Source organism: Coffea arabica, chromosome 2c (assembly GCF_036785885.1).
Source record: "Coffea arabica cultivar ET-39 chromosome 2c, Coffea Arabica ET-39 HiFi, whole genome shotgun sequence".
Lineage (NCBI taxonomy): Eukaryota > Viridiplantae > Streptophyta > Magnoliopsida > Gentianales > Rubiaceae > Coffea > Coffea arabica.
In genome coordinates this window covers 33,115,836-33,135,014 of record NC_092312.1, presented here as the reverse complement: position 1 = coordinate 33,135,014, position 19,179 = coordinate 33,115,836, and the positions used below count along the sequence as shown (strand labels likewise).

The 19,179-nt window shown below is 39.6% G+C and overlaps 1 protein-coding gene across 1 annotated transcript; it reads right to left on the bottom strand.

The window, feature by feature from the left end:
• Positions 1-214: 214 nt before the first annotated feature.
• On the bottom strand, positions 215-2,609 carry LOC140035622 (uncharacterized). Its single transcript, XM_072076924.1, has 5 exons — positions 2,378-2,609; positions 1,887-2,291; positions 1,561-1,703; positions 1,251-1,379; positions 215-799 (listed from the first exon to the last, which is right to left on the bottom strand). Exons 1-5 carry the CDS (start codon positions 2,607-2,609, stop codon positions 215-217), a joined length of 1,494 nt encoding a protein of 497 aa, XP_071933025.1.
• Positions 2,610-19,179: the final 16,570 nt, after the last annotated feature.

Below are 19,179 nucleotides of genomic sequence, written 5' to 3'. Positions count from 1 at the left end.
CTCTTTATATTGACAACAACATCATTATTTGGCCTAATGAGCATCTTTTTGTTAACAGTCATATGGTTTGTTGGTCACCAGTCACCACCAACATTTTAAGGCTTGGTTGTAGGTGTGAGGTTAAGAGTTCAAATCTTGCCTTTCATTATCTATTTTTTTAAATAAGTTTTATTTTATTGCAGTGAAATAATTAAAAGTAAAAAAAAAGTTACTTTTACATACGCCTAACTTTCCTAACCGAAGGCATTACTATCCTATCCAGCCGGAGTTCCCTACGAGCCAGCCTCGGAAGCATGTGAAAACAGTCATAGACTTTGACCTGCTGCTCAGGATGAGTTATTCCCACATTAGCCAACGCATCAGCAACTTTGTTAGCCTCCCTATAGCAATGCGAAAACTGAACAGGATCCTCAACTAAATGCATGATCTGCCGCACTTCTCGTCGAATATGCCACGAACACTGAATGTGTCGGTGAAGAGTCCCAACTAAGACCAATGAATCCGATTGCACACATAAATTATCAAAGCCCCTCCGAGCACACATTTGAAGACCCATTAGAAGGGCTCTAGCCTCTGCATGCAAACACGTAGTGTCCCCAAAGAAGGCTGAGAAAGCAAACAGGGGTAGCCCAGTTGAATCCCGAAGGACCCCACCACCTCCACTCACTCCTAGGTTACCCTTAGAACAGCCATCCGTATTAAGTACGAACCTCCCAACCTCCTTTGCCTCCCAGCGAACAACTTTGAGCTCATACACACCAACAGACGAACACGACCAATCATATAGCTGACAAAAAACCTGCACTCCAGGTGATTGTTTGAATTGGATCTCGACAATGGATTTAATCTCTGAGAAAACGGTCTGATAGATGGCATCTGATCGCATCTAGACTCCCTAAAAAATTGCCTTCCAAATATGCCAACAAGCAATACTCGGAAGCACAAGACAGATGAACCGCCGCATCGCAGAATCTTGTACCCGCAACCACCATCCAACTATGCGAGCCCGCAAAGGAACCACTTGGCAGCTCAAACCACATAGGCCCCCAAAATAGTTCCAAACCTCCAACGCTATTCGACCACTGGAAAATACATGTTTGATTGATTCCTCGGACACCTCTTGGCAACAAAAAACACTTTGAGGGCAAGTGGAAGGCAAAAGTACGTAGTGTATCCGGGAACAGTAATCTTCCCAATAGCAAGCACAACATAAAAAAAGACACTTTCATAGGGATCCGAGGGTGCCAAACCTTAGCCAACACCATTGACGAGTTACGAGCCTGCTGAACCTCCCGAAAAGCTGATGCCAAAGTGAAGGTTCTAGAGCGCGAGGGCGTCCAAGCAGCTTCATCTGCACATCCCCCATCAGGAACTGGGTGCTGTAAGATTGAGGAGACAATCTCTCTTGGAAAGGTGTGAGACAAAAGATTGACATCCCAGTGCCCAGTGACAATGAGAGTATGAAACGATAAATTTGGAACAACCGGAGCTCTTAGGAAAAGTGCACCAATACCCAACCAGTTGTCATACCAGAAGTGACACGACCCGTCATGGACTAACCATAACATAGAGAGTTCCACTTGGCGACTCACATTCAACATCCTTCGCCAGATTGCCGAGTTTGTTTACCCTTACTTCTGCTTGGTAGGGATGGATCTCTCTGCAGTACTTGGCATGCATGAAAGCCGCCCACAGCGACGAACCTGCTCGGAACACCCACCAAAGATTACAAGAGAAAGCCGTATAAACATCCCTAAGTCTCCGAAAACCCACGCCCCCTTCCACAACCGGAAAACACAGTTGAGACCACCGTATCCAATGAAACTTTGACTCTTCATATGAGGACCTCTAAAGGAAGGTTGCGCAGGCCTTCTCTATAGTGTTACTTTCAAATGCACGGACATCGAGGATCACCGCAGCTGACAGCAAATGCACGGACATCGAGAACAGCACATGCTTAATTAAAGTTATCCTGCCTCCAGGCGAGAGTAGCTTTGATTTCCACAACAGGATTCTCCCTAAAATGGTCTGACACATCTCCCCAAAATAAGCTGATTTGCATCTCCCAAAGTAGAGCGGAAACCCTAAGTAGCGTATAGGGAATGACTGCCAAGCAAATGCGGTGACCCGTTCAACCACCATTCTTCTAGCAGGTAACAGCGCTGGATGAACCAAGTAGCAACTCTTTTGAGCATTTATCAATTGGCCCGAGCATCGTTGGTACCTCTCTAGCACTTGCATAATGTCCTTCAGAGGAGAGAAGGACCCATGTGCAAATATAAGCACATCATCTGCAAATGCCAAATGAGTAATAGGGGGCACCCGGATGGGACCGTGAACCCCAAGAACCCTGGTTTTGCTGTGAGACTATTCAAACCTCTCGACATAACCTCAACCCCTATAATAAATAATGCCGGCGACAGCGGATCACCTTGCCGTAGCCCTCTCGTAGATTTAAAGAAACCATGCAAAGACCCATTGATGATGATCGAGAACCAGACGTTAGACAAGAGCCACCATACCAGATCTATAAATAGCTCCTCGAAGCCAAACTTCCGTAGCACACCTATAATATGGCCCCATGACACTCTATCATAAGCCTTTGACATGTCTAACTTCAAGATAATGTTGCCGTCTCTAGATTTCTTTCCAATACCCGACACGATCTCCTAAGCTAGCAAATAATTCTCTGTTATATTCCGGCCCTTCACAAAACCTGTCTGCTGGAGGGATATAATCCGTAGCAAGACACCTGCCACTCTATCAGTCAAAATTCTGGATAGCAACTTGTTAAAAAAGTTGCACAAGCTGATTGGCCTAAATGAAAGAAGTCCCGAGGATTTGAAGTCTTAGGAATCAGCACAATCGAGATAGAGGTGACGAACCGAGGCAACTTTGCCCCACAGAAAAAATTGACTATTGCATTGTAGACGTCCTTGCCGATCACCTCCCATGCAAAGGTGAAAAATTTACTAGTGAACCCATCCGGGCCAGCTTCACTATCTCCATCCATTGACATCACCACCCGATGGACCTCCTCTATAGAGAGAAAAGCTTCCAACATCCTATTATCCTCCCCTGACAGTGTAGGGGGGATGAGGTGTAGCATATTAGAAACAGCCATCGAAGGGCCCAAGAAGAGGGTAGAAAAATAATTTATTGCCTCCCATGCTATATCAGCATCTGTATCCACCCAAGCACCATCGGACATCTTAATTCGATGTATCATTCATTGAGCCCGTCGCTGTCTCACTACCGCATGAAAATACCTTGAATTATAATATCTATGACGAAGCCATCTTACTCGAGTCTTTTGACTCCTGAATTGCTCTTCAGTAGACAACGCATAGCGCAACTCCGCCTGAGCCTTCTTGAGCTCGAGTTGACCCTTCTCCGAATCAACGTGATCCGTAGCCTCCTCAGCCTGTTGTACCGCAGCCTCCGCCTTACGAACAGCATCGAAAATATCCCCAAAGCTTTGTTTTTTCCAAGCCTGAATAGCCCTTCTCGTCGCCAGTAACTTTGAGGACAGAACCCGCAAAGGAGGCCCACTAATCTTTTGACCCCAGGCCTGCCGAATCACCTCTAATAGCTCTGGTTTAGTCGTCCAGACATTCAAGAAATGGAAAGACTGTGGCTTGTTGTCTAAATGAGTACCAAACAAAATCTTCAATGTTGCATGGTTCGAGGGATGTCGTGCCAAGTGGGTCACCTAGATGGCTGCAGAAAGGTCCGAACATGCCCCATTGACTTAGAGTCTGTCCAACCGCTTCGAAACTCTAACTCTACCTCTTCGGTTATTACACCATGTGAAATTAGATCCCGAAAAACCTATATCAAAGCCTCAGCCTCCTCCATGAAAGACAACAGTTCCACACCCTCATCGACCGCAAACGGACGCCCCCCCAATTTTTCATGAGGTGCCATGATTACGTTCAAGTCACCCCCAATACACCATGGGGAAGAGCTAGGCTTATCAGTCAATAAATTGCGCCATAAGTCCCTGCGTTCCTCTACTGAGCATCTTGCATGAACAAACGACATGATGAGTGACCCAGGCAGCAATGAATAGTGGACAGAGAGAGATATATGCTGGTCGGAATTGCCAACAACCGAACACACAAAAGAACTACTATAAAACACCCAAATATCACCCGATAGATTAACACACACAAAATCAAATGATAACCGTAACCGAATGGAGTTTATTTTTGACAAATATAACTTTGGCTCACAAAGCACGACAAACTTAGCATGATGCAACTTAACTAATTTTACCAATCTACGTAGATTAGAGGCTTTAGCCACCTCTCTAATATTTCAAAAGATGCCATTAATCATGAGAAAAAACCTGGAAAGAGTTGTAGGAAGATGTCGCCGACCGTAGCTGTCAATTGGACAGAATGCCACACGCACGCCTTTCCCTCGTGCTTGTTTGAAATCAAGCTCCGCCACCACAGGTTGATAAATGTTCAAAGCAGCCACCGAAGGCTCTAGCACTCTTGCTTGTTGGTCAAGCCTCCTTGGAGATAAGTTAGCTGCAATGCTTGAGATCGCAACGTCAGGCTCCCCGTGGACTCGTCGATCACCATCCTCCTCCCCACACAAATCAACAAACAAACTTTTCAGCGCTGTACTATGGATATTCTGCTGTCCATCGGCTATCCCATGCTCTATCGCTTCACACGCAACCTGATTCCCATTTCCAACAAGCCCCAAAGTTCTGGTCTCCCCACCCAATGATCACGCAACTCCAGAGCAACGACTGGGGTCAGTCTCTATCATGGCGCCTTTGCGCACAGCTGCAGGTACAACCCCAGCGGAACTACTGAGGTCAGTCTCTGTCACGATGCCTTCACGCACAACTGCAAGCGCAGCCCCAGCAACACTACTGGGGTCTGCTGTCATGGAACCTTCTTGCACAACCGACCCAACATAGGTCCCACCCTTCACTTCAGGTGCAGGCCTGGCACCTGATGCATCAGAACCCGTTAACGGCGTGTCCAAGATAGAGCCCTCCCCTGCAGCCTCCTGTGCCTCGTTCCCGCTAGCAGTGACATCCACTCTAGCCTCCTTGTTCTTGTCCCCAATAGCAGCTAGGTTTCGCACAGGAGCAGCCACCTGCCCAATGTGCCCCTCAAAGCGTGAGTCACGCTGCAACCTCCTGTGCTGATGCTCTTGATTCCGAGACAAAATCTCAGACGATGCCTTCTTGCACTCCTCATATGAGTGACCCGACCTCCAATAGGAAGAGCAGTACGACGGTATGTCTTCTATTACAACCCATTGCCAAAAACCAGTCTCTCTTTCGACCACCACCTACACTGTGACGGCCCCACCTCCCTCTGAGGGGAACCAAAGGGTTCAGTGGACCGCCTGCCCAGCTCTTGCCGGGACTCAGTCGTTCACTACAGTTCTCAATTAAATTACAAGATATATCTCAAATTTATATCAAATTCTCCAAGAATTATATATCACAAACGAAGTGGAAACTAATTCTAGGAGTGGAACGTACACATACATCCATCTCAAATCCAAACAGTCACACTAACCCAACTATTACATAAAATGAATCCAAATCCAAACTGTACAAGATATACGCCATCCAGTCACACAAATAACGTAATACAAGCTCTTCCCTTGCCTCGATCCCTGTGGGGAGAAGAAAACATTTAGGGTGAGGAAACTCAGCGAGTGAACAGTAAAATCAGTAATCAAATAAGCTTTACGATAGTGCAGGCAAATGATGTCGTGAATCAGTGATCAAATGTATGGAGTTTGCTCTTGTGAACCAGTGAAATTCTTGCACTTAAATATCCAATGCTTCCTTAGATCAAGTAACAGATATACAGAAATAAAGAGCCATCGTGCTCCAAAGAATGCATAAACAGGAGTGGAGACGTTGGTTCTAAGCACAAGATTTTCCCAAGAACTCGTCGGAGCCAAAATGTCATGGCACACACACAAACACAATGATATGCAATCGTGCAATCAATGCAAGAATCATTTCAAAAGTAAATTTTGGGAAGTAGTGGAGGGATCACTCACCAACCACAGCTCATGAATCTCATCCATCATAGACAGTTTCCTCGATCAAGTCCAAACTCTTCATTCTATCAATAATTAACCCAAACTCAAAGCGATTAAACGTGCTCAAAGATTGGACAGCACTTCCCCTTAAATTTCATTATTTCCATCCTACAACAATAACCAATATCCATTCAAAACAGTACACACAAAAATAATCTAATTTCAATAGCCGTTCAATAGGGTCAAAGTGGTACAAGTACAAATTCAAGTTAGGAAAAGTCCGGAAATGAAGTTTAAGTCAGAAAATAAAAGACAGATTTGATGTTATTTTGCGTAACGGACACAACTGTGGATACGCTTATCGGATTGGGATGCAATTTATACCGTTTTGAAGCTAAGATAGAGAGTTATAACTTTGATGAAGACCACTTAGTCTAGTTCTCACCCTAACTAGATCAAATTTACCAAAATAACTCCAGATTTTCCAGTTCGAAGCCCACTGTGGAATTCAACTAGCAATCCTGATTCATTCAATCATATCTCAGCACACACAACTCCAATTCTGGTAATTCCAAAGCCATTTGAAAGCTAAAATACAAGGTTAGAATTATTAAGAAAACATCAACAACCAATTCGGTAATATTCCTGGTGAAACTAACCAATTACATAAGTTGATTATCAGTTTCGGACAGAAACAGGGCAGCAGGGGTATTTCGGTCTTTTCATGAACTACGTTACTCTGATTGAACTGAAATGTTGTAGGAAACTATAAAACATCATTATCTACAACTTTCATGTTTTATACTAAGGCCAATTCGGCCTCTAACTAGGAGAAACAGTACCAGGGAGAATGGAAATATTTGAAGCCCTAAACCAAAATTTCCACACCAAACCAGAATTTTTTGCAACCAATCGTATCCAACATATACTAACTTCATTTTACACTATAATAAGCCCTCAATCCATGACTAACCAACACTAAACATATGAAATCAGAAAAATCATGCATAAAATCAGAAATTCATCAATCTCTACCAAAAGTCATGAAATCTTCCATAAAATCACCACCTTAACTATCACAAGTCACTAATTTAACACTAACATGAACAAAGGAAGAATCTCTTGGTCACTTACCTTGTAAACTCAAGAAAAGAATTAACTTAGCACCTTATCCTTCCAAATCACTCCACCAACTTCCTTAATACTACTTAGCAAAGGGTTTTTATAGAGCAATTTGGAGTTGTATCGGTTAGATTGTAAGATTGGAGCAAGTTTTTGAAAGAAAAATGTTGAAGGCTTTCTTTCTTTTTTCCCTTGAGAGGGCCGGCCAAGGAGCTTATGAAATGAAGGTGATTTTGGGTCAAAATTGGAGTTTTAGTAAAGTTAAAGAAAATTTAGGCAAGTCAACTTCCAATCGGATCGCGACACTTGGCCCTTCTTAAGTTTATTCTTATTCCTTTGTCTCTCCAAGATTAACCATCTAAGTAATCTCTAATTATCTCTTAACACCTTATAAAATAATACCACTTAATACAAAACTCCAACAAGTTGTCAAAAATATATCGTATTTACCGCACTAGCGAGTCCCACGTCCATAATACACTTCAAACTTAACGTGAACTAACTTGTATCCAGGAAATGATTTGAAAACTATATTCCCTTATAAAAATGTATAGAAAATTAATATATTGAAGAAAGACATAAAATTATAGATAAGGAAACAAAATAATGTCTCGAAAATATATAAAAAACTTTTGGGTTCTCACACTCATTCTTTCGGGCGTCACAAACTTCCCTCCTTAAAAGAATGTCGTCCTCGACATTCCAACTTGCACTAATCAGATCAAAACATTCCTCGAAATAGGTCAAATACTAGGAATCACTTTAATCCCACATAACAAAATCAAGTGCTAAGAAACACCCCAATCCAACTGATCAAATCGCCATGATTCAATAGATAGTTGATCGAGTAACTAGATAAAACATGCAAAAGGCTTGAAGTTGGACTTAAAGTCCCAGATATTCAGAAAATTCATGACATGGTTTAATCTCAACTCGAAATTTCTAAAGTCGGAAATTTTTCCCTTGGCGGTGCTGGACAACACAACAAGCTAGCCCGACGGCTATATTTCGCCAAAGAGTCTCAGTTCAAAAATTTCATCCTTAGAGGTGCTTGATAACACAACAAGCTAGCACAACGGCTAAACTTCACCAGAGAGTCTCAAGTCAAAGTTTCATCTCGAATGGTGCTTGATAACACAATAGGCATGTCTCGCCAAAGGAATGGCGGTACTTGATAACACAACAGGCATTACCTCATCAGAGAGGTTTAGTTCAAGAATTTCAATTCCTGGTGGTGCTTGAAAACACAACAGGCATGCCTCACCAGAGAGGTTCAGTTCAAGAATTTCAATCCCCTGGTGGTGTTTGAAAACACAACAGGCAATGCCTCATCAAAGAGGTTCCGTTCAACCACTACAGAGGGGTAGTAGTCAGTCTACAACCATACAAGTACGAATAAATTCAGAAGCAGAGTCAAAAGCAGGGTTCAAGTATATATAGGTTCAAAAGCGGGGCTAAATATTTCAAATTCATGGAACATGAGTACGAATAAAAACTCACTTGCCTAGTTTATGCCCAGTAATTCATATTCCCAAGCAGTCATAGAATTCAAATCCAGTTACAGGTCATATACGAACCAAGCTACTTGCTCAAGCGTGAAAGAGATACCCTATTTTCAGTCAAGTCAGGTCTATCAAGTGTACGTAAGAGTACACTAGCCGAAACAGATTCTGGTCTTAAATGAGCTCAGTCTAGGCGGTCTCAGACAGTTCAAGCATTTCAAATCCTAATGCTTACAAATTGGGTAGTGTACCTTAATCAAACAAGATGGCTAGAAGGAGGATGCAAAGACCAAAAGTTTCCCAACAAATCCGGTCACCACCATAATGTATCAAAACCCTAGCCAAAATCTTATCGGATCGATCCAAGATAGCCGTCATCATTTCAATGTCCTCAACTAGGTTAATCCATTATGCACTGGTAGATCTAATCTTTTGGTTTATTCTCGATTCATATTCAGTACTAGGGACCCCTTATATTATGTAAGACTATCCATCAATTTGTCTCACGAGTACAGGGTTGTCTAAACCCTCGGTCACGATCCCCTTTTCCCATTCCTGCTGCCCTACTTAATAGAAGTCTATAAGCACAGGAAAAGACATAATTAAGCATAAAAAAGCTTAATGCATATACAAGGTATAAAAATATTTAGAATCAGGACATGATTCTTTACAGGTATCAAAAGTTATAGCACGAGTTAAGAAGTCACAAAACAAGACCAATATGCCAAATATTGCATATAGGCAATTAAGTGCCACAAAATATAGAAATATTTGCAAGCAGGATACAAAAGGTCTCACAGCGTATTCCATTCTTCCTAAGTCCATAGTTAAACCAAAGGGTCCAAATATTACTAATTTCAATAAATCACATGCGTTTACGAAATTAGATCCAATCAAACCATAATACAAGCTGAAACTGAAGGTTATCCATTCGAAGTTCAAAATCTTTAATAACCAAGCCACCAGCTAGAGCACCATCATCTCTAAGAATAACCAGTCTTAGGGTTTTATAGTTGAAGTCTCAAGCTCCAAGTTCAAACCGAAGAAATAAGTACAGCTTGCTAACTGACGTATCAAATGGAAACCAAGTCAATTCGCACTAATTTCGTACTCTTGAATGCAGTTACTCTATATCTCAAAGTTCCCTCAATCTATACGCCTAAAGATAGGCTCACTCTTCTTGAAAGTCAAGAATTTTAAAACATAAAAAGAGTATTTAAAATAACCAAAAATCTTATCGAAGTCAACATTTACATTATATAACACAAGTTCGCCATTCTTCCGAAAACTCAAGATACAAATTCAAGTGTGAGATTACACCAGTATACAATCAAGGGGCAAAACTTAGTTTAGAAAACTTTAACCTTGTATTAACCCATCATATACCAAATTCAACAATTCATCAGTTATTGACAAATTTTCAAATTTGAAATTCAAGCAAAATTCACATTTTTACCAAAATCGGAAAATTACACACACTCAAAGCATATATATATTATTTCCAATCATCGTTTGAAAATAAAACTAGTACATCCTAGTTTTTCTTTAGAATTTTGAAACAGAAATTCTCTAGGAGGTATATGGCGGAAAATGCATTTTATTTCTTTGATACTCTTTTATCTTAGTTCAAAATCATCATACATAGAGTTGGACCATCAAATCTCGGTCTCTTATCCTTCATAGTCAGTACTAATAATTACCTCAATCGCTTAACTTTCAAATCAAATCAAATCCCATAGTCCGGCATCCTAAACTTTAGCCTAGGATACACTACAGAGATCGGAAGCCAAAACTCTGATATCACCTGTGACGGACCCACCTCCCCCTAAGGCAAACCAAAGGTTTCGGCGGACCGCCTACCCGGCTCTCGCCGGGACTCAGTCGTTCACTACAGTTCTCAATTAAATTACAAGATATATCTCAAATTTACATCAAATTCTCCAAGAATTATATATCACAAACGAAGCGGAAACTAATTTTAGGCGTGGAACGTACACATACATCCACCTCAAATCCAAACAGTCATACTAACCCAACTATTACATAAAATGAATCCAAATCCAAACTGTACAAGATATACGCCATCCAGTCACACAAATAACGTAATACAAGCTCTTCCCTTGCCTCGATCCCTATGGGGAGAAGAAAACATTTGAGGTGAGTTAGAAGCTCAGCGAGTGAATAGTAAAATCAGTAATCAAATAAGCTTTACGATAGTGCAGGTAAATGATGTCGTGAATCAGTGATCAAATGTATGGAGTTTGCTCTTGTGAGCCAGTGAAATCCTTGTACTTAAATATCCAATACTCCCTTAGATCAACTAATAGATATACAGAAAGGAACCATCGTGCTCCAAAGAATGCGTAAACAGGAGTGGAGCGTTGGTTATAAGCACAAGATTTTCCCAAGAACTTGTCGAAGCCAAAATGTTATGGCACACACACAAACACAATGATATGCAATCGTGCAATCAATGCAAGAATCATTTCAAAAGTAACTTTTGGGAAGTAGTGGACGAATCACTCACCAACCACGGCTCATGAACCTCATTCATCATAGACAGTTTCCTCGATCAAGTCCAAACTCTTCATTCTATCAATAATTAACCCAAACTCAAAGCGCTTAAACGTTCTCAAAGATTGGACAGCACTTCCCCTTAAATTTCCTTATTTCTATCCTACTACAATCACCAATATCCATTCAAAACAGTACACACAAAAATAATCTCATTTCAATAGCCATTCAATAGGCTCAAAGTGGTACAAGTACAAATTCAAGCTAGGAAAAGTCCGGAAATGGGTTTAAATCAGAAAACAAAAGACAGATTTGACGTTATTTTGCGTAACGGACACAGCAGTGACTACGCTTATCGGATTGGGATACAATTTATACCGTTTCAAAGCTAAGACAGAGAGTTATAACTTTGATGAATACCACTTAGTCCAGTTCTCACCCTAACAAGATCAAATTTACCAAGACAACTCCAAATTTTCCAGTTTGAAGCTCACTGTGGAATTCAACTAGCAGGCCTGATTCATTCACTCATATCTCAGCACACACAACTCCAATTTAGGTAATTCTAAAGCCATTTCAAAGCTACGATACAAGGCTAGAATTCTTAAGAAGACATCAACAACCAATTCGGTAATATTCCTGGTCAAACTAACTAATTACATAAGCTAATTATCCGTTTCGGACAGAAACAGGGCAGCAGGAGTATTTCGGTTTTTTCACAGGCTACGTTGCTCTGATTGAGCTTAAATTTGCAAGCAACTATAAAACATCATTCTATACAACTTTCATGTTTTATACTAAGGCCAATTCGACCTCTAATTAGGAGAAACAGTACGGGGCAGAATGGAAATACTTAAAGTCTTAAACCAAAATTTCCATACCAAACTAGAATTTTTCGCAACAAATCGTATCCAACATATACTAACTTCATTTAACACTATAACAAGCTCTCAATCCATGACTAACTAACACTAAACATATGAAATCAGAAAAATCATGCATAAAATTAGAAATTCATCAATCTCTACCAAAAGTCATGAAATCTTCCATAAAGTCACCACCTTAACTATCACAAGTCACTAATTTAACACTAACATGAACAAAAGAAGAATCTCTTGGTCACTTACCTTGTAAACTAAAGAAAAGAAGTAACTTAGCACCTTATCCTTCCAAACCACTCCACAAACTTCCTCAATACTACTTAGCAAAGGGTTTTTATGGAGCAATTTGGTGTTCTATCGGTTAGATTGCAAGATTGGAGCAAGTTTTTGAAAGAAAAATGTTGAAGGATTTCTTTCTTTTTTCCCTTGAGAGGGCCGGCCAGGGAGCTTATGAAATGAAGGTGATTTTGGATCAAAATTGGAGTTTTAGTAAAATTAAAGAAAAGTTAGGCAAGTCAACTTCCAATCGGATCGCGACACTTGGCCCTTCTTAAGTTTATTCTTATCCCTTTGTCTCTCCAAGATTAACCATCTAAGTAACCTCTAATTATCTCTTAATGCCTTATAAAATAATATCACTTAATACAAAACTCCAACAATTTGTCAAAAATATATCGCATTTACCGCACTAGCGAGTCCCACGTCCATAATACATTTCAAACTTAATGTAAACTAACTTGTATCCAGGAAATGATTTGAAAACTATATTCCCTTATAAAAATGTATAGAAAATTAATATATTGAAAAAAAGCATAAAATTATAGACAAGGAAACAAAATAATGTCTCGAGAATATATAAAAAACTTTTGGGTTCTCACACTCATTCTTTCGGGCGTCACAAACTCCCCTCCTTAAAAGAATGTCGTTCTCGATATTCCAACTTGCACTAATCAGATCAAAATATTTATTGAAAGTAGTCAAATACTAGGAATCACTTTAATCCCACATAACAAAATCAAGTGCTAAGAAGCACCCCAATCCAACTGATCAAATCGTCATGATCCAATAGATAGTTGATCGAGCAACTAGATAAAACATGCAAAAGATTTGAAGTTGGGCTTAAAGTCCCAGATATTCAGAAAATTCAAGATATGGTTTAATCTCAACTCGAAATTTCTCAAGTCGGAAATTTTTCCCTTGGCGGTGCTGGACAACACAACAAGCTAGCACGACGGCTATACTTCGCCAAAGAGTCTCAGTTCAAAAATTTTATCCTTGGTGGTGCTTGATAATACAACAAGCTAGCACAACGGCTAAACTTAACCAGAGGATCTTAGCTCAAGAAATTGGCCCCGGTGGTGCTTGAAAACACAACAAGTTAGCACAACGGCTAAACTTCACCAGAGAGCCTCAAGTCAAAGTTTCATCCCTGATGGTGCTTGATAACACAACAGGCATGCCTCGCCAAAGGAATAGCGGTGCTTGATAACACAACAGGCATTACCTCATCAGAGAGGTTCAGTTCAAGAATTTGAATCCCTGGTGGTGCTTGAAAACACAACAGGCATGCCTTGCCAGAAGAATGGCGGTGCTTGAAAACACAACAGGCAATGCCTCGCCAGAGAGGTTCATTTCAACCACTACAGAGGGGTAGTAGTCGGTCTACAATCATACAAGTACGAATTAGTTCAGAAGCAGGGTCAAAAGCAGGGTTCAAGTATATATAGGTTCAAAAGCAGGGCCAAATATTTCAGGTTCAGGGAACAAGAGTACGAATAGAAACTCACTTGCCTAGTTTATGCCCAGTAATTCATATTCCCAAGCAGTCATAGAATTCAAATCCACTTACAGGTCATATACGAACCAAGCTACTTGATCAAGCATGAAAGAGATACCCTATTTTCAGTCAAGTCAGGTCTATCAAGTGTACGTAAGAGTACACTAGCCGAAACAGATTCAAATCTTAAATGAGCTCAGTCTAGGCGGTCTTAGACAGTTCATGCATTTCAAATCCTAATGCTTACAAATTGGGTAGTGTACCTTAATCAAACAAGAAGGCTAGAAGGAGGATGCAAAGACCAAAAGTTTCCCAACAAATTCGGTCACCACCATAATGTATCAAAACCCTAGCCAAAATCTTATCGGATAGATCCAAGATAGCAGTCATCATTTCAATGTCCTCAACTAGGTTAATATATTATACACTAGTAGATCTAATCTTCTGGTTTATTCTCGATTCATATTCAGTACTAGGGACCCCTTATATTATGTAAGACTATCCATCAATTTGTCTCACGAGTACAGGGTTGTCTAAACCCTCGGTCACGATCCCCTTTTCCCATTCCTGCTGCCCTACTTAATAGAAGTCTATAAGCACAGGAAAAGACATAATTAAGCATAAAAGAGTTTAATGCATATACAAGGTATAAAAATATTTAGAATCAGGACATGATTCTTTACAGGTATCAAAAGTTATAGCACGAGTTAAGAAGTCACAAAACAAGACCAATATGCCAAATATTGCATATAGGCAATTAAGTGCCACAAAATATAGAAATATATGCAAGCAGGATACAAAAGGTCTCACAGCGTATTCCATTCTTCCTAAGTCCATAGTTAAACCAAAGGGTCCAAATATTACTAATTTCAATCAGATCACATGCCTTTACGAAATTAGATCCAATCAAACCATAATACAAGCTGAAACTGAAGGTTATCCATTCGAAGTTCAAAATCTTTAATAACCAAGCCACCAGCCAGAGCACCATCATCTCTAAGAATAACCAGTCTTAGGATTTTATAGTTGAAGTCTCAAGCTCCAAGTTCAAACCCAAGAAATAAGTACAGCTTGCTAACTGACATGTCAAATGAAAACCAAGTCAATTCGCACTAACTTCGTACTCTTGAATGCAGTTACTCTATATCTCAAAGTTCCCTCAATCTATAAGCCTAAAGATAGGCTCACACTTCTTGAAAGTCAAGAATTTTAAAACATAAGAAGAGTATTTAAAGTAACCAAAAATCTTATCAAAATCATGATTTACATTATATAACCCAGTTCGCCATTTTTTCGAAAACTCAAAATACAAATTCAAGTGTGAGATTACACCAGTATACAATCAAGGGGGAAAACTTAGTTTAGAAAACTTTAACCTTGTATCAACCCATCATATACCAAATTCAACAATTCATCAGTTATTGACAAATTTTCAAATTTGAAATTCAAACAAAATTCACATTTTTACCAAAATCGGAAAATTACACACACTCAAAGCATATATATATTATTCCCAATTATCGTTTGAAAATAAAACTAGTACATCTTAATTTTTCTTTAGAATTTTGAAACAGAAATTCTCTAGGAGGTATATGGTGGAAAATGCATTTTATTCCTTTGATACTCTTTTATCTTAGTTCAAAATCATCATACATAGAGTTGGACCATCAAATCTCGGTCTCATATCCTTCATAGTCAGTACTAATAATTACCTCAATCGCTTAACTTTCAAATCAAATCAAATCAAATCCCACATTCCGGCATTCTAAACTTTAGTCTAGGATACACTACAGAGATCGGAAGCCTAAATTCTGATACCACCTGTGACGGCCCTACCTCCCCTAAGGCGAACCAAAGGGTTCGGCGGACTGCCTGCCCAGCTCTCGCCGGGACTCAGTCGTTCACTACAGTCCTCAATTAAATTAGAAGATATATCTCAAATTTACATCAAATTCTCAAAGAATTATATATCACAAACAAAGCGGAAACTAATTCTAGGCGTGGAACGTACACATACATCCACCTCAAATCCAAACAGTCATACTAACCCAACTATTACATAAAATGAATCCAAATCCAAACTGTACAAGATATACGCCATCCAGTCACACAAATAACGTAATACAAGTTCTTCCCTTGCCTCGATCCCTATGGGGAGAAGAAAACATTTGGGGTGAGCCAGAAGTTCAGAGAGTGAACAGTAAAATCAGTAATCAAATAAGCTTTACGATAGTGCAGGTAAATGATATCGTGAATCAGTGATCAAATGTATGGAGTTTGCTCTTGTGAGCCAGTGAAATTCTTGCACTTAAATATCCAATGCTCCCTTAGATCAACTAATAGATATACAGAAAGGAACTATCGTGCTCCAAAGAATGCGTAAACAGGAGTGGAGACGTTGGTTATAAACACAAGATTTTTCCAAGAACTTGTCGGAGCCAAAATGTTATGGCACACACACAAACACAATGATATGCAATCGTGCAATCAATGTAAGAATCATTTCAAAAGTAACTTTTGGGAAGTAGTGGAGGGATCACTCACCAACCACGGCTCATGAACCTCATTCATCATAGACAGTTTTCTCGATCAAGTCCAAACTCTTCATTCTATCAATAATTAACCCAAACTCAAAGCGCTTAAACGTTCTCAAAGATTGGACAGCACTTCCCCTTAAATTTCCTTATTTCTATCCTACTACAATCACCAATATCCATTCAAAACAATACACACAAAAATAATCTCATTTCAATAGCCATTCAATAGGCTCAAAGTGGTACAAGCACAAATTCAAGCTAGGAAAAGTCCGGAAATGAGTTTAAGTCAGAAAACAAAAGACAGATTTGACGTTATTTTGCGTAACGGACACAACAGTGGCTACGCTTATCGGATTGGGATGCAATTTATACCGTTTCAAAGCTAAGACAGAGAGTTATAACTTTGATGAAAACCATTTAGTCCAGTTCTCACCCTAACTAGATCAAATTTACCAAGACATCTCCAAATTTTCCAGTTCGAAGCTCACTGTGGAATTCAACTAGCAGTCCTGATTCATTCACTCATATCTCAGCACACATAACTCGAATTCAGGTAATTCAAAAGCTATTTGAAAGCTAAGATACAAGGCTAGAATTCTTAGGAAGACGTCAACAACTAATTCGGTAATATTCCAAGTCAAACTAATCAATTACATAAGCTAATTATCCGTTTCGGACAGAAACAGGGCAGCAGGGGTATTTCAATTTTTTCACAGGCTATGTTGCTCTGATTGAGCTGGAATTTTGCAGACAACAATAAAACATCATTTTATACAACTTTCATGTTTTATACTAAAGCGAATTCGGTCTCTAACTAAGAGAAACAGTACCGAGAAGAATGGAAATACTTGAAACCCTAAACCGAAATTTCCACACCAAACCAGAATTTTTCGCAACCAATCGTATCCAACATATACTAGCTTCATTTTACACTATAATAAACCCTCAATCCATGACTAACCAACACTAAACATATGAAATCAGAAAAATCATGCATAAAATCAGAAATTCATCAATCTCTACCAAAAGTCATGAAATCTTCCATAAAATCACCACCTTAACTATCACAAGTCACTAATTTAACACTAACATGAACAAAGGAAGAATCTCTTGGTCACTTACCTTGTAAACTCAAGAAAAGAAGTAACTTAGCACCTTATCCTTCCAAACCACTCCACCAACTTCCTCAATACTACTTTGCAAAGGGTTTTTATGGAGCAATTTGGAGTTCTATCGGTTAGATTGTAAGATTGGAGCAAGTTTTTGAAAGAAAAATGTTGAAGGCCTTCTTTCTTTTTTCCCTTGAGAGGGCCAGCCAAGAAGCTTATGAAATGAAGGTGATTTTGGGTGAAAATTGGAGTTTTAGTAAAGTTAAAGAAAAGTTAGGCAAGTCAACTTCGAATCGGATCGCGACACTTAGCCCTTCTTAAGTTTATTCTTATCCCTTTGTCTCTCCAAGATTAACCATCTAAGTAACCTCTAATTATCTCTTAACACCTTATAAAATAATATCACTTAATACAAAACTCCAACAAGTCGTCAAAAATATATCGCATTTACCGCACTAGCGGGTCCCACGTCCATAATACACTTCAAACTTAACGTGAACTAATTTGTATCAAGAAAATGATTTGAAAACTATATTCCCTTATAAAAATGTATAGGAAATTAATATATTGAAGAAAGGCATAAAATTATAGACAAGGAAACAAAATAATGTCTCGAAAATATATAAAAAACTTTTGGGTTCTCACACTCATTCTTTCGGGCGTCACAAACTCCCATCCTTAAAAGAATGTCGTTCTCGACATTCCAACTTGCACTAATCAGATGAAAACGTTCCTCGAAAGTAGTCAAATACTAGGAATCACTTTAATCCCACATAACAAAATCACGTGCTAAGAAGCACCCCAATCCAACTGATCAAATCGTCATGATCCAATAGATAGTTGATCGAGTAACTAGATAAAATATGCAAAAGGATTGAAGTTGGACTTAAAGTCCCAGATATTCGGAAAATTCAGGACATGGTTTAATCTCAACTCGAAATTTCTCAAGTCGGAAATTTTTCCCTTGGCGGTGCTGGACAACACATCAAGCTAGCACGACGGCTATACTTCGCCAAAGAGTCTCAGTTCAAAAATTTCATCTTTGGTGGTGCTTGATAACACAACAAACTAGCACAACGGCTAAACTTCACCAGAGGATCTTAGCTCAAGAAATTGGCCCCGGTGGTGCTTGAAAACACAACAAATTAGCACAACGGCTAAATTTCACCAGAGAGCCTCAAGTCAAAGTTTTATCTCTGATGGTGCTTGATAACACAATAGGCATGCCTCGCCAAAGAAATGGCGGTGCTTGATAACACAACAGGCATTACCTCATCAGAGAGGTTCGGTTCAACAATTTCAATCCCTGGTGGTGCTTGAAAACACAACATGCCAGAAGAATGGCGGTGCTTGAAAACACAACAGGCAATGCCTCACCAGAGAGGCTCAGTTCAACTACTACAGAGTCGGTCTACAACCATACAAGTACGAATAAGTTCAAAAGAAGAGTCAAAAGCAGGGTTCAAGTATATATAGGTTCAAAAGCAGGGCCAAATATTTCAAGTTCATGGAACATGAGTACGAATAGAAACTCACTTGCCTAGTTTATGCCCAGTAATTCATATTCCCAAGCAGTCATAGAATTCAAATCCACTTACAGGTCATATACGAACCAAGCTACTTGCTCAAGCGTGAAAGAGATACCCTATTTTCAGTCAAGTCAGTTCTATCAAGTGTACGTAAGAGTACACTAGGCGAAACATATTC